Raw genomic sequence first — 15724 nt, forward strand, 5'->3', positions numbered from 1 at the left:
ACAAAGGGAAGGCCTGCTAATCAAGCTCTGTATTAATTACAATAAGTAGCAGTGGCAGCACAATAGGTAGTTGGTTTGGGGCAGCTTGTGCAGCTGGTGCAATTAATCATATTTTCCCAAGTGAGAGCTGGTTGTATAGTTGATCAGCCACTAACTAGGAGTGGTGGGTGGTGGTGTTTCTTTATTCATAAATTACTAGTGATGCATGTATTTATGTATAAAATATTCAAATCTTCACTTACCTCTCATTAATAAAAGAAAAAGAAGGAAAGACCATTACTTTATTTCCTCATCTCATAAACTAGAGGGAAGTACCAAATGCAATTCACTACCTATCTTCATAGGATTCAAAGGGCAACCTTGGGGTTAAGATAACTTCAAGGGAAGTTGACTTTGGCATGGTAATGCCTAGCCCTTCAGTCAAGTCCACAGGCATGTCCATAGGTGTTGCCAATTCAAACCCTTGAAGCAAGCGTCCAAGTGTCAAATGGGTAACTTGCAATGCAAATGTGGCACCTGGACAAGACCTTCTTCCAGACCCAAATGGGATGAACTCAAAATGTTGACCAGAGGCATCAATTCCTACATGGGTTGTGAGAAATCTCTCCGGGCAGAACACTTCAGGGTCTGGCCACAAACTTGGGTCTCTATGCAATTTCCACAGATTCACAAACAAACGGGTGCCTTTTTGGATGTGAAAGCCACAAACTTGACAGTCTTGCATTGCTTCATGAGGCACTGAGAGTGGGGCTGGTGGGTAGAGGCGCAGTGTTTCTTTGACAATGGCTTGGAGGTAAGGTAGGTTTTCGATATCAGTGTCTTCAATCCATCTGTCCCTGCCAACTTTGAGGTCTAGCTCTTCTTGGGCAAGCTTCAAAACATGCCTATTATTTAACAGTAAAGAGAGGATCCATATCAAGCTGATTGCTGTGGTTTCTGAACCAGCTAGAATAAGATTCTGCAACATGAAAAGTTGAAAATTGTGAACAACAAACAATCTAGAGTGTTGCAATTTGCAAAATATACAGCCCCTGACCCTAAAAAATGTTGAAGAATATAAGTCCTCCATCGGAAACTTGACTAAATAAAATACAAGATACAATGAATGGTTCCACTACTAATATCACCGAGGCCTTTTGTGATAAAATCTCCCATATGTTGGACTTTGTTGGTGGTTAAGTTGGGGACAATGTCGGTGATGTTAGTATTGGATCGTTGGCCCGTCTTTCTGAATTTAACAAAAAATTCAACAAGTTGGAAACTTTTGTATACTTTTAAAAGATAGTCTAGCTTTTCTTTACTTTGATGAACTTTTACATTCCTTTTTCTTATAAAAAATAGTTTCTTGCTCTGTTTTGGGTAGTTTTGAGCTATCAATCACTTGAAAATAAAAAAGACGAAAACTTCACTGAAAAAACAATGAGAAACATTAACAGATTTACCACCACATATGTTAAAAATCATGAGTAATTGTGGTTTTTTTTCATATGATTAGGCATATAAACATACCAATGATGTTGCCTTGATGATCGTTTCACGCGTATAGCCAAGCGTGGAATTGTCCTCAATCACAGATATCATGACATCAATGAAGTCATGCTCCTCCCTTGAGTTAGTCTCTTTCTTTGCATAATGTTCTTCAACCAAATTTCCCATGAAAGAATCTAACTCCTTCATAATACGCTTCATAGCTTTAATTTGCCCCTTAAAATCAATCCAACTTGGAAAACCAATTACATCAGAAGCAACTGGCTTTCCTGACACATACATAAACTCCTTCAGAATTTTCCCAAACCTTTGCTCGTCTCCCTCATCTGAGCTATCAAAATATCTCTTCCCAGCAATCATTCTAGTAATTACATTCAAAGTTAGGCGCTCAATCCAATCACTGATCACGACCTTGGTTGGATTTAGACCATTGTGCCCTTCAGTTTTGCAGAGCAAAAACAACCCTTTAATGAAAGCATCAACCTCAGAAATTTGGACATGTTTTAAAGTCTCAAGCCTGCGGCTAGAGAGCAACTCAACCATGACCATTTTTCTCATGTCACGCCAGTATGTGCCATATGGTGAGAACCCAAATCCTGCATAGTTGTAGCCAAGGTACTTGCCTGTTGTGGACCTTGGTCTAGTTGCAAAAACTGTGTCGTTTTTGGTGAAGCATTGCTTGACTGCATCATAGTTGCTGATCACAAGTACAGGGTGCTTGCCAAGCCATATGGTGAAGATAGGGCCATACTTGTCAGCCATGGCTGCTAAGGTTTTGAAAACTGGGCCACGTAGCTTGTGGAGGTGGCCTATGATTGGCAAGGCACCTGATGGTTGTGGGGCCAACATGCCCTTGATTTTGTGGCTCTGGATCCTCAGCCTCCATAGATACAGAACCAAGACCAAAAGACCTGCAATTGCTAGCGGATGAGAAAGAAAATCCATGAGGGATGGCTGGCTATGGTGACAAAAGTGAACTTCCAATTAATTTATGGTTTGTTGGTGGTAAAAGCTGTAGTGTGATGGACAAGGAAAGATGACATGTTGGGCCACTAGCCACTCAAATTCAAGGATATATTTGAATGGTTAATGTTTCTTCATTGACTAAGGTTTTGGGAATGATAATTGGTTTTCACCAAGGACGACCTTCCAATGCACATGGGTTGAAAAATTTGAGTTGGATAATGTTGTTAATTCTTTCTTTTGCTTGCAAGATTTGAGTACCTGGATACAATTATAATATTCAACTCATATCATTGAAAAATGGCTTATATTTAATTTTGGATTAATTTCAGTTTGGTATCCTAAACTCTCACTCTTAAGGCATGTTTGTCCCCACATTCTTAATTTTAACAATAAAGTACCCAATATTTGTAATTTTTTTGTAATGTGGCTCTTCCGTTAGAAGGACTGTTAAAAAATTAATTAAGTGATGACGTAGTATATATGGGATCCACTTTTTTAAAGGGAGCTTCATTAGTATATCCAAAATGGGGTTGAAATTATAAAAAAACCTCACATAGAATTCACTTTAGAAACACACCCAAAACTCATTTACTACATAAGAAATTGGTGTTTAAGTTTCTATAAATTACGTGATTGCCATTGATCAACTTAAAAAAGAAGTCCAACACAAAATTTAAATAGCACCCAAGACAAACCCAGCCCAATTTTATAAAAAAACCCAAACAATTCATTATAAACAAAACATCTTGAAAACCATAGCTTCATTAATGTGTCATGTTGATTAATGACTGTAATATTCTATACATTTACTGTCATATTGATTAATGGTTGTAATGTTCTGGTCTAGGGTAATAATACTGCTAGTTTGCTGTCATATTGATTAATGACTATAATGTTCCAGTATAGGGTAATAACACTGCTATCTTTCTATGACATCCTATTTCTAATGTATGTGTACCCATGCAATGTTCCAGTCTAGGATAATAACACTTCTAATTTCCTATGACATCCTATTTCTAATGCATGTATTCCTTTGTAATGTTCCAATCTATGGTAATAACATTGCTAGTTTACTGTCATGTTGATTAATGGTTGTAATGTTCCAGTCTGAGGTAATAATATTGCTAGTTTTTTATGAAATCCTATTTCTAATGCATGTCTGCCCCTTGTAATGTTCCAGTCTAGGGTAATAACACTGCTAGTTTTCTATGACATCCTATTTCTAATGCATGTCTACCCCTGTAATATTCCAATCTAGGGTAATAACACTGCTACTTTCACATAACATCATATTTCTAATGCGTGTCTACGCTGTAATGTTCCAATCTAGGGTAATAACACTACTAGTTCACTATCATGTTGATTAATGCTTGTCATGTTGCTATTTCTAATACATATCCAACAAAGAAAAGATGAAGAAAGAACAAATCATACCAACACAAAACAAGTTGAGTCCAAATTGTTAATATTATTATGTCATAAAAGTACGTTGTTAATACTCTGTAATAGAAGTACATTGTTAATACTCTGTCATAGAAGTACATTGTTAAACAAAAATAAGATCCATAACTAAAATAGTAATAAAAGATAAATCGATCATCAAATCTTAAAATACATTTTGAAAATCAACTAAAATCCGAAGAGAAACACAAAATTGAAGCAAAATATCAAAAATCTCAAGTCCAAACCAAACAACGACGACGACAATGATGACGACAACGAAGACGATGATGTGGGGAAGAGGAGTAGAGCTTGAAGATGACGAGTAGAGCTAAGAGCATTTGATCAAGGTTCATTCGAGGTCTTGAACAATCTGAAGAAAAAAAAAATCAATAGAAGAACGATTTTATAACAAGAAATCGAATGTGAAATATTGAAAATTGTAGATTAAAGATGAAGAATATAATTGGACCTAAGACTGAGCTTCAATGGAAGCTCCTCTTGCTCCAACACTAGAGAAAGCACCACCAAGAAAGGAGAAAATAAATTTGATTTGGTTTTTTGGCAGATTTGTGCAGATATGTCTTTTTGGCAGATCTGGACAGATCTGATTTTTCTATCTCAAATTCATAATACAAGGGCAATATAGGTATTTAACACACACAAATAAACTAAAAAACAGCTATTAAATTAAAAAAATTGATAGCTGTCAATTTTTGAGTTTTTTTTTGGTGTGTTTATAATAGTATAGGGTTTCTTTAGAGTGCTGTTATTTCCATCTACCTGTCTTATTTCCCCACCCACCTTATCTTCAAAATTTTAAAGACAAATTTACCCATGTGTAAAATGACTTTTCAGATCACGCAACCCACTTATTCTAGACTTCAATTCCTTAGCTAATTTGTTGACACTTGGACACCAATTTACTCTAAGTTAACATTGTTAATTCAAAATAAAAGTTTAAAAAAATTTAGAAAGAAAAAAGAAACCCCAGCAAACAATCACGAGACTACCCACTCGACCCTACGACAACCAACCTCCCATCCTCACCTCATCGCCAGCCACATCCCTCTTCCAACTGGGCAACTTGAGAAGGAAAAGGCGAGCAGACTACCCACGCGACCAATTGTGTATTAGATGACTATATTTCTAACAAATAAGCCAGACCATTCTTTTACCATTTGATGCACGCAGGTTGTGTTCTTCTAGCCTTGTGTGTCTAGTCAGTTCATAGGCAACCATCACACTAGGAGGTTGATTTGTCATTGAGGCTTAGGCAAAATGTTGAACTACTAAAACAGAAACTCAGAGAGAACCCCAGATACAAACCTTTTAAATCCTTGTTTATTTATTCGTGGGTTGATTGATATAAAGAAAGGAGATGAAGGATAAATTGGGATTTAGGTGGACTTAGTGGGTCATAACAAAGGTTTGACAGAGGGTTTGAAGTAGTTTCGAAGCTTTTGTTTAATACAACTGAGGAGGAGGAAGAGCAGGCAACGGCGGCTTGGCTGGCAGTGGAAGGTACGTGGTTCTTGTTAGGTTTGGTGGATGGTGCCAGCGGGTGGCTGCTAAAACTTTTCATTTTCTAATAATTTTTTGTTTTCATTTATTTTTTAATTTTTTGGACTCAATGGTGTTAAGTTAAGGTTAAAAGTGTTAAGTGAATGTCCAGGTGTCAAGGGTATTTTAGGAATAATAGTGGGTGAAAAGATAAGATTGTATTTTTAAAAAATTTAAATAGTGGGTGTGAAGATAAGGTGAGTGAGAAAATAGGATAGGGGGAGTGGAATAACAACACTCTTTCTTTATAAGACTATGTCTAAGATTGGGACCAAGACCAGAAGACCTGCAATTGCTAGCGGATGAGAAAGAAAATCCATGAGGGATGGCTGGCTATGGTGACAAAAGTGAACTTCCAATTAATTTATGGTTTGTTGGTGGTAAAAGCTGTAGTGTGATGGACAAGGAAAGATGACATGTTGGGCCACTAGCCACTCAAATTCAAGGATATATTGGAATGGTTAATGTTTCTACATTGACTAAGGTTTTGGGAAACAACCAAGTCTCTCAGTAACAAGAGGAAGAAAAGTCCGATCTTACAACCACTTCATCACTGTCTCTTTTCATCCAATATCATAATCAATTCTTGCCAATCCTCAAAATCCAATCTTACAACTACTTTAGGGAATTAATTTAATGTATAAAAGAAATATATATATATATATATATATATATATCGAAGGGGTAGAATAAGTTATTGGGCAGAAAGAAGACATTGAAAAGCGAAAAATGAAAAGAACAAAATATGAAGAAGAAAACAGAAGAGAGGCTGCAGAAGATAGGTAACGTTACCTGGTTTAGGGTTTTGATTTTAGTTTTAGTTTTAATTACTTGTTTATTTAAGTTTTAAGCAAATTGTTGTTTTTTTCTTCTAATAAAAAATTAGTGATGTGTCAACTCTGAAACCCCTTGGATTAAATTTAAATGAGAGGGCACGTGAAGAGCAAAAGTCAAGCAAATTATGATAGAGAAAATCCAAGAAGAGGATCCGGAATCCCTCTGCTTATAGGTGTATGATGCATACCTAAATAATGATATGAGAGGATGAGAATATCATTCCTCTGTGCGAAACCACTAGATCAAGGAAGCAAAATGAAGAAGACCCAAATTAATTGAAATCATTCTAAAGAGAAATAAACAGTCAAAAATTACACCAACTATGATCGCCGTGTAGAAAACCCAAATTCATCGAACAACAAAAGGAACATAACAAATATGTGATACCACCTGCTTCTGCCCCTACGAGAAGCTTTTTTTAAAAAAATTTAAATTTATTTTAGAATTAAAAAAAGATAATGGATAGTTGTGTTTCATAAAAATAGGATCTATTATTTGATTTTTCTTTTAATTTTAATTTTTTAATATGAAAAGGTGTGAATTTACCATATTATCCTCATTTAATTAATAATTTCAATTTTTAATGTGTGCATTAACCAAGTGCATTTTCTGGTATTTTGAATGTTTCACCATTCTCTATCTTTTGCTTTATATATATAGATAAATATTTTTCTTAATTTTAGTTAGTTTTTTTTAATGTTTATTAATATTATAATCAATTTAAGTTTAAAAAAGTGGTACCCATATATGCCACGTCATCACTTAAAATATTCTTTAACAGTTCTTCTAACGGCAAAGCCACATTTCAAAAAATTTACAAACATAGGATTTTATTGTTAAAATTGAGAGTGTAAGGACAAACATGGCTTAAGAATGAGAATTCATGATACTAAACTGAAATTAACCATTTAATATTTTAAGGACTTAAAATACAATTCACAACCTATCCTTGATAGAGTTGAAAGGGCAACCTTGGGGTTATGTTAATTTCTAGTGAAGTTGCCTTTGGCAAAGTAGTGGCTAGGCCTGGGCACGGTTTGGGTCGGGTCCAATTTTGAGTGACCTGATGAGCCGAACCGAGTAGGATATTGGTTCTCGGGTTGGGTCAGGTCCAAACTTAAAATCGAAAATGGGCCGACCCGATAGGCTCCGGTTCGGTTCTGGCTTATTTGTTGATTTTGGGCTTTAGCCCAACACTAGTTTTTTAAGCCCAACTCACTTTTTTTGGACCAAAATCTTTTTTTTTATAGGTAAAATTGCCAAAACCTAATTAGTTTATTTATTCAAAAGCCCAATTTTGTTAGTTTTTTTTCACAATGCCAAATTTTCAAACAGGCCATCCCTTAAAGCCTATTTCATTTTTCCTTACCCAAATCATGTAAATTCAATTCAACTATAACCTGTTTTTTTAAAGTTTCTAAACTAAATCACAATCACAAGCATCATCCAACTATCAAATTAGTTGTTTCTTACAAGTTACATCCCAAGCCATGACAAAAAATACAAGTAAAGCACCAAATTATATTTTACAACCCATAAAAAAAAAATACAAGTAAAACACCTAATTAGATTTTAAATACCAAACACATTCACTTGTATGATTGTATCAGTTAAGGGAGCTGCAAAAAAAAAAAAAAACACTTGTATCAGTCAAAATCACTCACCAAACAACCATAATCATACTCCCAACTCGATAGTTAATTTCACCCAAAAAAAAGAAAAGTGTTTGCAGTTTTTGTCTCAAATCATTTAAACATATCAAAACAAGTTATAGCACCTCAATCAACTCAAATACACAGATCAAAACACTCCTCAATCAGTTATCATTCAAAACATCTTATAAGCTCTGTTGTTTCGTTTTCTTAAGAAATCTATTTCAGCCAAGGCAAACCAAATAGTTGGGAATGCCTTAATTTCCCCCAACCCCAATACTTCAAGATGTTAACTTTTTGTTTCCATCAATATTTAATCAACCAAATACAAAATGAAGCATCAAATATCAATCCCACCGAAACAGCAGCAGGTTTATCTATAACCACACAAAAATGTCAGAACCAAAATCTCATTAACATCAAACATATTTCAGAACCAATATATCATGAACATCAACCAAGGAAATTTTCAGAACTCACCACTGCTAGCACTGAGTCAGATTCATCCATAATCACCACCACATTGTAGTCACAACAGACTTTTATCCAAGTCCTTACCACAAAGACGCACATATAAAGTTAAAAACAACATACCATTGATTTGGATTGAAGAAAAATTAGAAATAGCGTAGGGTTTATATAGTGTTTTAAAAGGCACGCATCAAATATCAGTCCCACGAGCAGTAATCTTCACTTTTGTCAAATATCCATACTTTTTTAAAGTTAAAATAAAAAGATGCCATTTTTTTTATTTTTCCCTACAGATCAACCAATGGGTACTCAAAGTGAAGAATATTGAAGATAAAAGTGAAGATATCACCAAGCAATTATCTTCACTTTTGTCAAATACTTCAAGCTAAACTGAAATTTCAGATTAGTGAGCAAATCACAGATAGCCATCAAACTACATTGAAAATATTGAAGAATTGACGAAACTGAAAGCAAAAGAACTGAAAGCCATCAGATTACTTACTCGCATCGGACCAAAGCTCAATCTGAGTCTTCACTATGGGGATTGCTGTCAAGGTGCTTATGGTTCCTCCTTGTCAGAAAGAAAGGTGCAGAGCGCGAGAGAGGAGAGGGTGAGGTGAGAGAGAGAGGTAGAGGGGGTGAGTGAGACAAGAGATAGAGAGAGCGACGATGACAACGACGACGCCGTAGCGGTAGCCATTGTCGTCGATTTGGTGAGGACGACAGGAGCAGTGAGTTCGAGAGAGAGGCGGCGAGTGTGAGTTAGGGCTGAAAGAGAGAGAGACGAATGAGAGTGAACGAGTTAAGTTAGGTTACTTTGTGAGGGTAATGATCCAGTGCAAGCAGACTCCGCATAAACTCTTATTTAAGCTAATCAGACAATGACACATGGAAAATGCATATATAATTAAATATTATGTGGTTCGGTTCAGGTCCACCGGTTTAAAATTTTTTAGACCCGAAGCCTGAACCGAAGTCAACGGTTCGGGTCAGGTCTAGCGTTGACTTTTTCGATTTGGTAAAAAAAAACCTCCTTTTTCGATTTAGTTTGGTTTGTTGGTTCATTCGATTTATCGGTTTTTATGCCCACTCCTAGTAGTGGCTAGTTCTTGAGTCAAGTCCACAGGCATGTCCAAAGGTGTTGCCAATTCAAACCCTTGAAGGAAGCCTCCAAGTGTCAAGTCGGTGGCTTGCAATCCAAATGTGACACCTGGACAAGACCTTCTACCAGACCCAAATGGAATAAACTCAAAATGTTGACCAGAGGCATCAATGTCCACATGTCTTGTGAGAAATCTATCCGGGCAAAACACTTCAGGATCTGGCCACACAGTTGGGTCTCTATGCAATTTCCACAAGTTCACAAGCAATTGAGTGCCCTATGACCGTAATTTGGGGTTAATTTCTTTTTCTTTACATTGCGGAACTTTTGCATTCTTTTTCTTGGGTCAAGTTTTAAAGGGTACTAGAAGATTGTCCTGCTTTCTTGCTCTCTTATGGGTAGTTTGAGCTAGTAGTATCCAAAGAATTACAAAGTTCTGCTACAACTTATATAAGGTCCACTAAAGCGAAATTAGACCAAATGACACCTTTTAACAAGTAATAAACTTTTGTGACTATCAAACCAAAAGTTAAATAATTCTAACTCTTTAATCATTTTTTGATTCAAAAAACCACATGTTCGACTATTTGTTCAACTCAAGTTACGTGTGGGTCTTCACACACATGCAAATAGGGTTAAAATTGTAGGGCATGGCAAACTTGTGCCACTAAAAGTTTTTTTTTTTCTCTCATTTTCATTTTAACTAGAGAACTTAAAACGACATACCATTCATGTTGCCTGGATGATAGTTTCACGGGTATAGCCAAGCTTGGAATTGTCCTCATCAATCACAGAAAGCATGACATCAATGAAGTCATGCTTGTGACTTGAGTTAGTCTCCTTCTTTACATAATGTTCTTCAACCCAACTTCCCATCAAAGAGTCTAATTCCTTCACAATGCGCGCTTCATCTCTTTAACTTCCCCCTTGAAATCAATCCAATCTGGAAACCTAATCACATCAGCAGCAACTGGGTTCCCAGCAACCATAAACTCCTTCACAATTTTCCCAATATTTTGTTCCTCTCCTTCTCCTCCCTCTCTACCACTATCAAAATACCTCTTCCCATCAATCATTCTAGTCATCACATTCAAAGTTAGGTGTTGTATCCAATCACTGATCACCATGTTGGTCGGACAAAGACCATTATGCCCTTCTCTATTGCAAAGGGCATGCAACCCTTTAACAAAGGCATCAACCTCAGAAGAATGGACATGTTTTAACGTCTCAAGCCTACGCCTAGAGAGCAATTCAACCACGACCATTTTTCTCATGTCACGCCAATATGGGCCATATGGTGAGAACCCAAACGCTGCATGGTTGTAGCCAAGGTACTTGCCTTGCGTTGACCTTGGTCTTGTGGCGAAAACTCTGTTGTTTTTCGTGAAGCAATCTTTGACTGCCTCGTAGTTGCTGACCACAAGTGCACGGTTCATGCCATGCCTTAGGGTAAATATTGGACCATACTTGTCCGCCAAGGCTGCTAGGGTTCTGAAAACTGGGATTTGGCCACCTAGTTTATGGAGGTGACCTATAAATGGCAAAGCACCCGATGGTTCTGGGGCCAAAGTGCCCTTGATTTTGTGGCTTTAGATTATCACCCTCCATAGATAAAGAACCAAGACTAATAAAAACCCTGCAATTGCTAGTAGATGAGAAAGAAAATCCATTAGGGCCGGCTGGCTATGGTGACAATTTGCTCAATATTTTGTACATCAAAATTGAACTTCCAGTGATTTCATGGTTGGTTTATGGTGATGTTTGATTTCGAACTTTCCAATGCATGTGAGTTGAAAATTTTGAGTATGAACTTTGAGTTTGGTTAGAATTATAATCTTCAACTCATACGATCCCTGCTTGCAACTGGTGAATTCGGTTAGCACAACTTTGTGTTTTGTGATTTTAAATTAAAATTAGTTCTAATTTGATATGTATTTTGTTTATACCAAAATGAACAGCCAATAAACATTTGACACGTGGACCAAGCTGGAGTTATGGGAGCCTTCGGCATCCAGCTTCGGCATCTTACCTACCGATCGCTCTATTAGGGCAACCTTGGCGTCCGGATCACGTGGCAGTCACACAATCAATGTCCAGAGTCCCACATCGAAACTCTAAGTAAAATGCATACCTCCCAAGGCCTATAAAAGAGGGCGACCATCTCAGCTTGGAGGTAATCAATCAGAACTAACGGCATACTGCCTATTGATCTGTAGTTCAAACTTACTAAATCCGTACTTACTTAAGCATCGGAGAGCCTTCGGCCGGTATCACACCGGTACCTAGGACTTACCGAGCGTTTGCTATCTTACAGGTGTAACTACTACCGAAGTCATAGCATACCGAAGGTAACAAAATCACAAAGTTACACGGGAAAAGGACAAAACCATTTTTCTGCGTCAACATATTTTTTTACGTTTATTTTTAGGTTACATCTAGTTTAATTATTTATTTTCAATTACGTATTTATGGGGTTTGTGATTTTAATATGAGTAATGCTACACTTACCACATTTATATCCCACATTTTCATACCACCTTATGTGGCAGATGAAGTGGACAATCACATCAATTAAAAAGTGTCAATAAATCATAAAAGATAAGAAAACTTTAAATTAATTTTAATTGATGTGTTGTCCACCTCATATGCCACATAAGGTGGTATGATAATGTGGTATATAAGTGTGGTAAGAGTAGCATTATTCTTTTAATATTTGACTGTTACAAGATTAATTAATGGCCAAATTGTATTAATAATTGTTCTTATTACACAACTTTTCACTTTCGTTTTCATCCAAAAAAAAATTTGAAACCATTGATTTACAAGTCAATCTCCTTTTGGTTCAGATTGATACAGCCCGTTGGCACAGTTTGATTGGTATACAAAGTTTCACATTATTATTCATGTGAACGAACATAAATAAAGCCAGCGATACGTGGAAAACGTTCTCGACCCAGGTCCCCACCCAATGGACTAATATAACCCATCAAAGTATCACTATCAGTATGCTATATAGATAATTAGATTACATTTCGGCTTGTGGCTGGTATTTTTCAACTGGCAACGAAATCTCGCCCATGTGTTTTCACAGGCCTGATATTTTTCAACCAGGCTTTACATCGAAAGGACACTTTGTAGAACATGTTTCACCCTAGGACAAGAATCATGATCGATCGTACAATGTTATTTTCTGTGTTTGATGTGTTTTTCTCCGTAATTTTCGCAACCAAAAAAAGTCCGAAGAAGGCAATTGTTATATTGGATAATTGATTATCGGCCGGGAAATGGATATGAAGGAAAGTTTGTCTTCTTCCTTTTTTTTTCACAACTCAACAATGCCCTAATGGACTACAAATTTCTCAGCATCATGCTCTGTACTGGGTCCAATCATTTAAAGCACTAGCACCACTCAAGGGTTTTCCTGAGGACGAAACAACGCTGTTGCTAGCTAGTACAAAAGAACCTTTAACATAGTGTTAGCTAGCTAACTTGACGCTTCAAAATAGTAAACATGACCGACATATAAGTAGGGTACAAACTCCAACCAATGTGTATCTCAGTACGTACCCAATATGGATTTAATTAATGTGAATGAAAGGATAGAAAATAGAAAACATTGATCAATCAATGCATGGGGACTACAAAAGGGAACATGTTCCTGTGAGTATTGTCTTCAACGATGATGGCTGACTTGACTTCATGTTTTAACAATATGAAAAGCAACTCAAGACTTAACCTCTATAGATACATATACAAAATGAATTATATCCTACACGCAATTATATTCCCATTTGTAACACACACACACACTCTCTCTCTCCCTATCCCACCACCACCATGGATTTTACAATTTCCCCAATCCAAATTCTTGGAATAATTTTATCTTTGCTTCTTCTCTACATTGCCTTGAGAATCACAGCTCACACTAAGAAGAAGATCACCAGCACAAAGACGACCGTGACGACCAAATTAGTCCCCCAACCTTCTGGAGCATGGCCCTTCATAGGTCACCTCCCTCTGCTACGTGGCAAAGACCCAGTCGCCATAACCTTGGGAGCCATGGCCGATGACCATGGACCACTCTTCTCCCTCAAGCTTGGCCAGCACCAAGTGCTGGTCCTCAGTGCTTGGGAGACAGTCAAAGAATGCCTCACAACAAACGATAGAGTGTTTGCCACACGACCAAGCATGGCAGGAGGCAAGTACTTGGGCTACGACAATGCCGCTTTTGCAATAGCCCCTTACGGGCCCTATTGGCGCCACGTCCGCAAGTTGGCCACGCTGGAGCTCCTCTCAACCAAAAGAGTCGAAATGCTGAGCCACGTTAGGACCTCAGAGGTTGACTTGTTCGTCAAAAATCTGCTCTCACTTTGCACGAAGAATGGCTCGAGAACCACACCAGTGCATTTGAGTGAGTTAATTGAGTTCTTAACGTTCAACATAAATGTGAGGCTGATTGCTGGGAAGAGATTCACAGCTGAGCAATATAATGAGAAAAACAGTGATGCTTGGTGTTTTGAAAAGGCTGTGAAGGATGCTTTGTATCTGCTTGGCGTTTTTGTTTGGTCAGATGCTATGCCATGGCTTGAGTGGTTGGACATCTTGTTTGGGCATGTGGGTTCCATGAAAAGGTGTTTTAAGGAACTTGACTGTGTGCTTGGGAAATGGCTTGAAGAGCATCGCCAGAGATCAAGGCCTCAATGCAAGATTGATAGGGTTGAAAGTGATTTGATGGATGTGATGATGTCCAGCTTTCAAGAGGAGGATGATGTAATTTTTGGCCATAGCCGTGATGATGTCATCAAAGCAACAGCACTGGTAAGTTTAATTTAGCGTAACAATATAAAGCTATTCAACAACAAACACATCGAGCTGTCAAATTACGAATTTACCCAAATATAATTTTACCCAAATTATAAAATGAAAGTGTACAAATCTTAATATCTTTGAACTCAATATCTGAATGGTGAATCCTAGACCCAGTTCACATATTACTTATAATATTACACATACCTAAATCAAGGACAGAAGGAGGCGTATGTGTATAGTAAATAGAAGGAGATAATAGGAACAATGATCAAATTTCAGCTTATAGTCCCCTAGACATTGAATTTTGGCTCCGCCCCTGATCAGAATGTCTCAAATTTACATGCGGCTCCCTCCGATTGGCCTCACCAATAGCTTCCACACATAATATTATTATCAGAAAGGGGTCTTTTAATTATTATACAAATATTTATTATTTTCCTTAATTGCTTTTGGCAGGTTCTAATCCTAACTGGCACAGAAAGCACATCTGTCACTCTAACATGGGCACTCTCCCTACTACTGAACAACCCAACAACCCTAAAAGCTGTCCAACAAGAACTGGACATCCACGTAGGAAGAGACAGATGGGTACAAGAATCAGACCTCCCAAACCTCAAATACCTCCAAGCCATTCTCAAAGAAACCCTACGCATATACCCACCTGGCCCCCTCGCAGGCCTGCGTGAAGCCACGAGAATTGCCACCTGGCAGGCTACCACGTGCCCAAGGGCACCCGTGTACTAGTCAACATTTGGAAACTGCAGCGGGACCCACGCATATGGGCCAACCCAGGTGAATTCCAACCCGAGAGGTTCATGACCACCCGTGCTGATGTGGAATTCAAAGATCAGAATAATTTTGAGTATATTCCGTTCGGCTCGGGCAGGAGGTCGTGCCCTGGCATGGTTTTGGGGCTGCAAGTGGTCCAATTAATTCTGGCTCGTTTGGTTCAAGGTTTTGATATGAGTAGAGGTTGGTGAGGAGGCAGTGGACATGCGTGAAGGGCTGGGGCTTGCCCTACCCAAAGCAAATCCGCTGGAGGCTTTGCTATCTCCACGCCTTCCTCTTCACCTCTATAAATAATGTATTTGAAGAAGTTGGCAGCTTCAATGACTCTCTGTGTTGATTAAAGAAAAGTAGATTTTGTTGATGGTATATTGTGGTTGTTCTTGCGTTCTGGAGCTTCTATGACTTGGCATTTGGTTATGTACTTGCAGGAAATTGAGAGAGAGGTCTTTATCTGAGGGAGGGGTAGGGGTAGGGGTAATGGCAGTGCTTAGTTCAGTTCCTGGGTGTGGGTGGGGAGATTGGGGAGACTGGTTTTATATTTTTATGAATGAGTCTATTTATCTAATAAATTTTGATATGTATTTTCTAATTTATCTTTAATTTTGAT

The 15724-nt window shown here is 37.7% G+C and overlaps 1 protein-coding gene and 2 pseudogenes across 2 annotated transcripts; 1 reads left to right on the forward strand and 2 right to left on the reverse strand.

Annotated features, from left to right (window-relative positions):
* Positions 1-263: 263 nt before the first annotated feature.
* Positions 264-2534, reverse strand: LOC103334266 (cytochrome P450 CYP82J17-like). Its single transcript, XM_008237208.3, has 2 exons — positions 1510-2534; positions 264-958 (listed from the first exon to the last, which is right to left on the reverse strand). The coding sequence occupies exons 1-2, from the start codon at positions 2431-2433 to the stop codon at positions 329-331; spliced, it is 1554 nt and encodes a 517-aa protein (XP_008235430.2). The 5' UTR covers positions 2434-2534; the 3' UTR covers positions 264-328.
* A 6953-nt stretch (positions 2535-9487) lies between these two features.
* On the reverse strand, positions 9488-11189 carry LOC103334528 (vinorine hydroxylase pseudogene; annotated as a pseudogene).
* Positions 11190-13297: 2108 nt separating this feature from the next.
* Positions 13298-15482, forward strand: LOC103334264 (dimethylnonatriene synthase-like; annotated as a pseudogene). The gene is made up of 2 exons (XR_016127855.1): positions 13298-14337; positions 14785-15482. The product of XR_016127855.1 is annotated as a dimethylnonatriene synthase-like (transcript).
* The last annotated feature ends 242 nt before the right edge of the window (positions 15483-15724 follow it).

This window comes from Prunus mume, linkage group LG6 (assembly GCF_029339155.1).
Source record: "Prunus mume cultivar Tortuosa linkage group LG6, ASM2933915v1, whole genome shotgun sequence".
Lineage (NCBI taxonomy): Eukaryota > Viridiplantae > Streptophyta > Magnoliopsida > Rosales > Rosaceae > Prunus > Prunus mume.

Excerpts from the sequence above, each read along its gene's own strand:
- LOC103334266 (XM_008237208.3), bottom strand. The coding sequence starts at position 2,433 with ATGGATTTTCTTTCTCATCCGCTAGCAATTGCAGGTCTTTTGGTCTTG. Across the intron at positions 959-1,509 it reads TCATCAAGGCAACATCATTG|AATCTTATTCTAGCTGGTTC; the intron begins GTATGTTTATAT and ends TTCATGTTGCAG.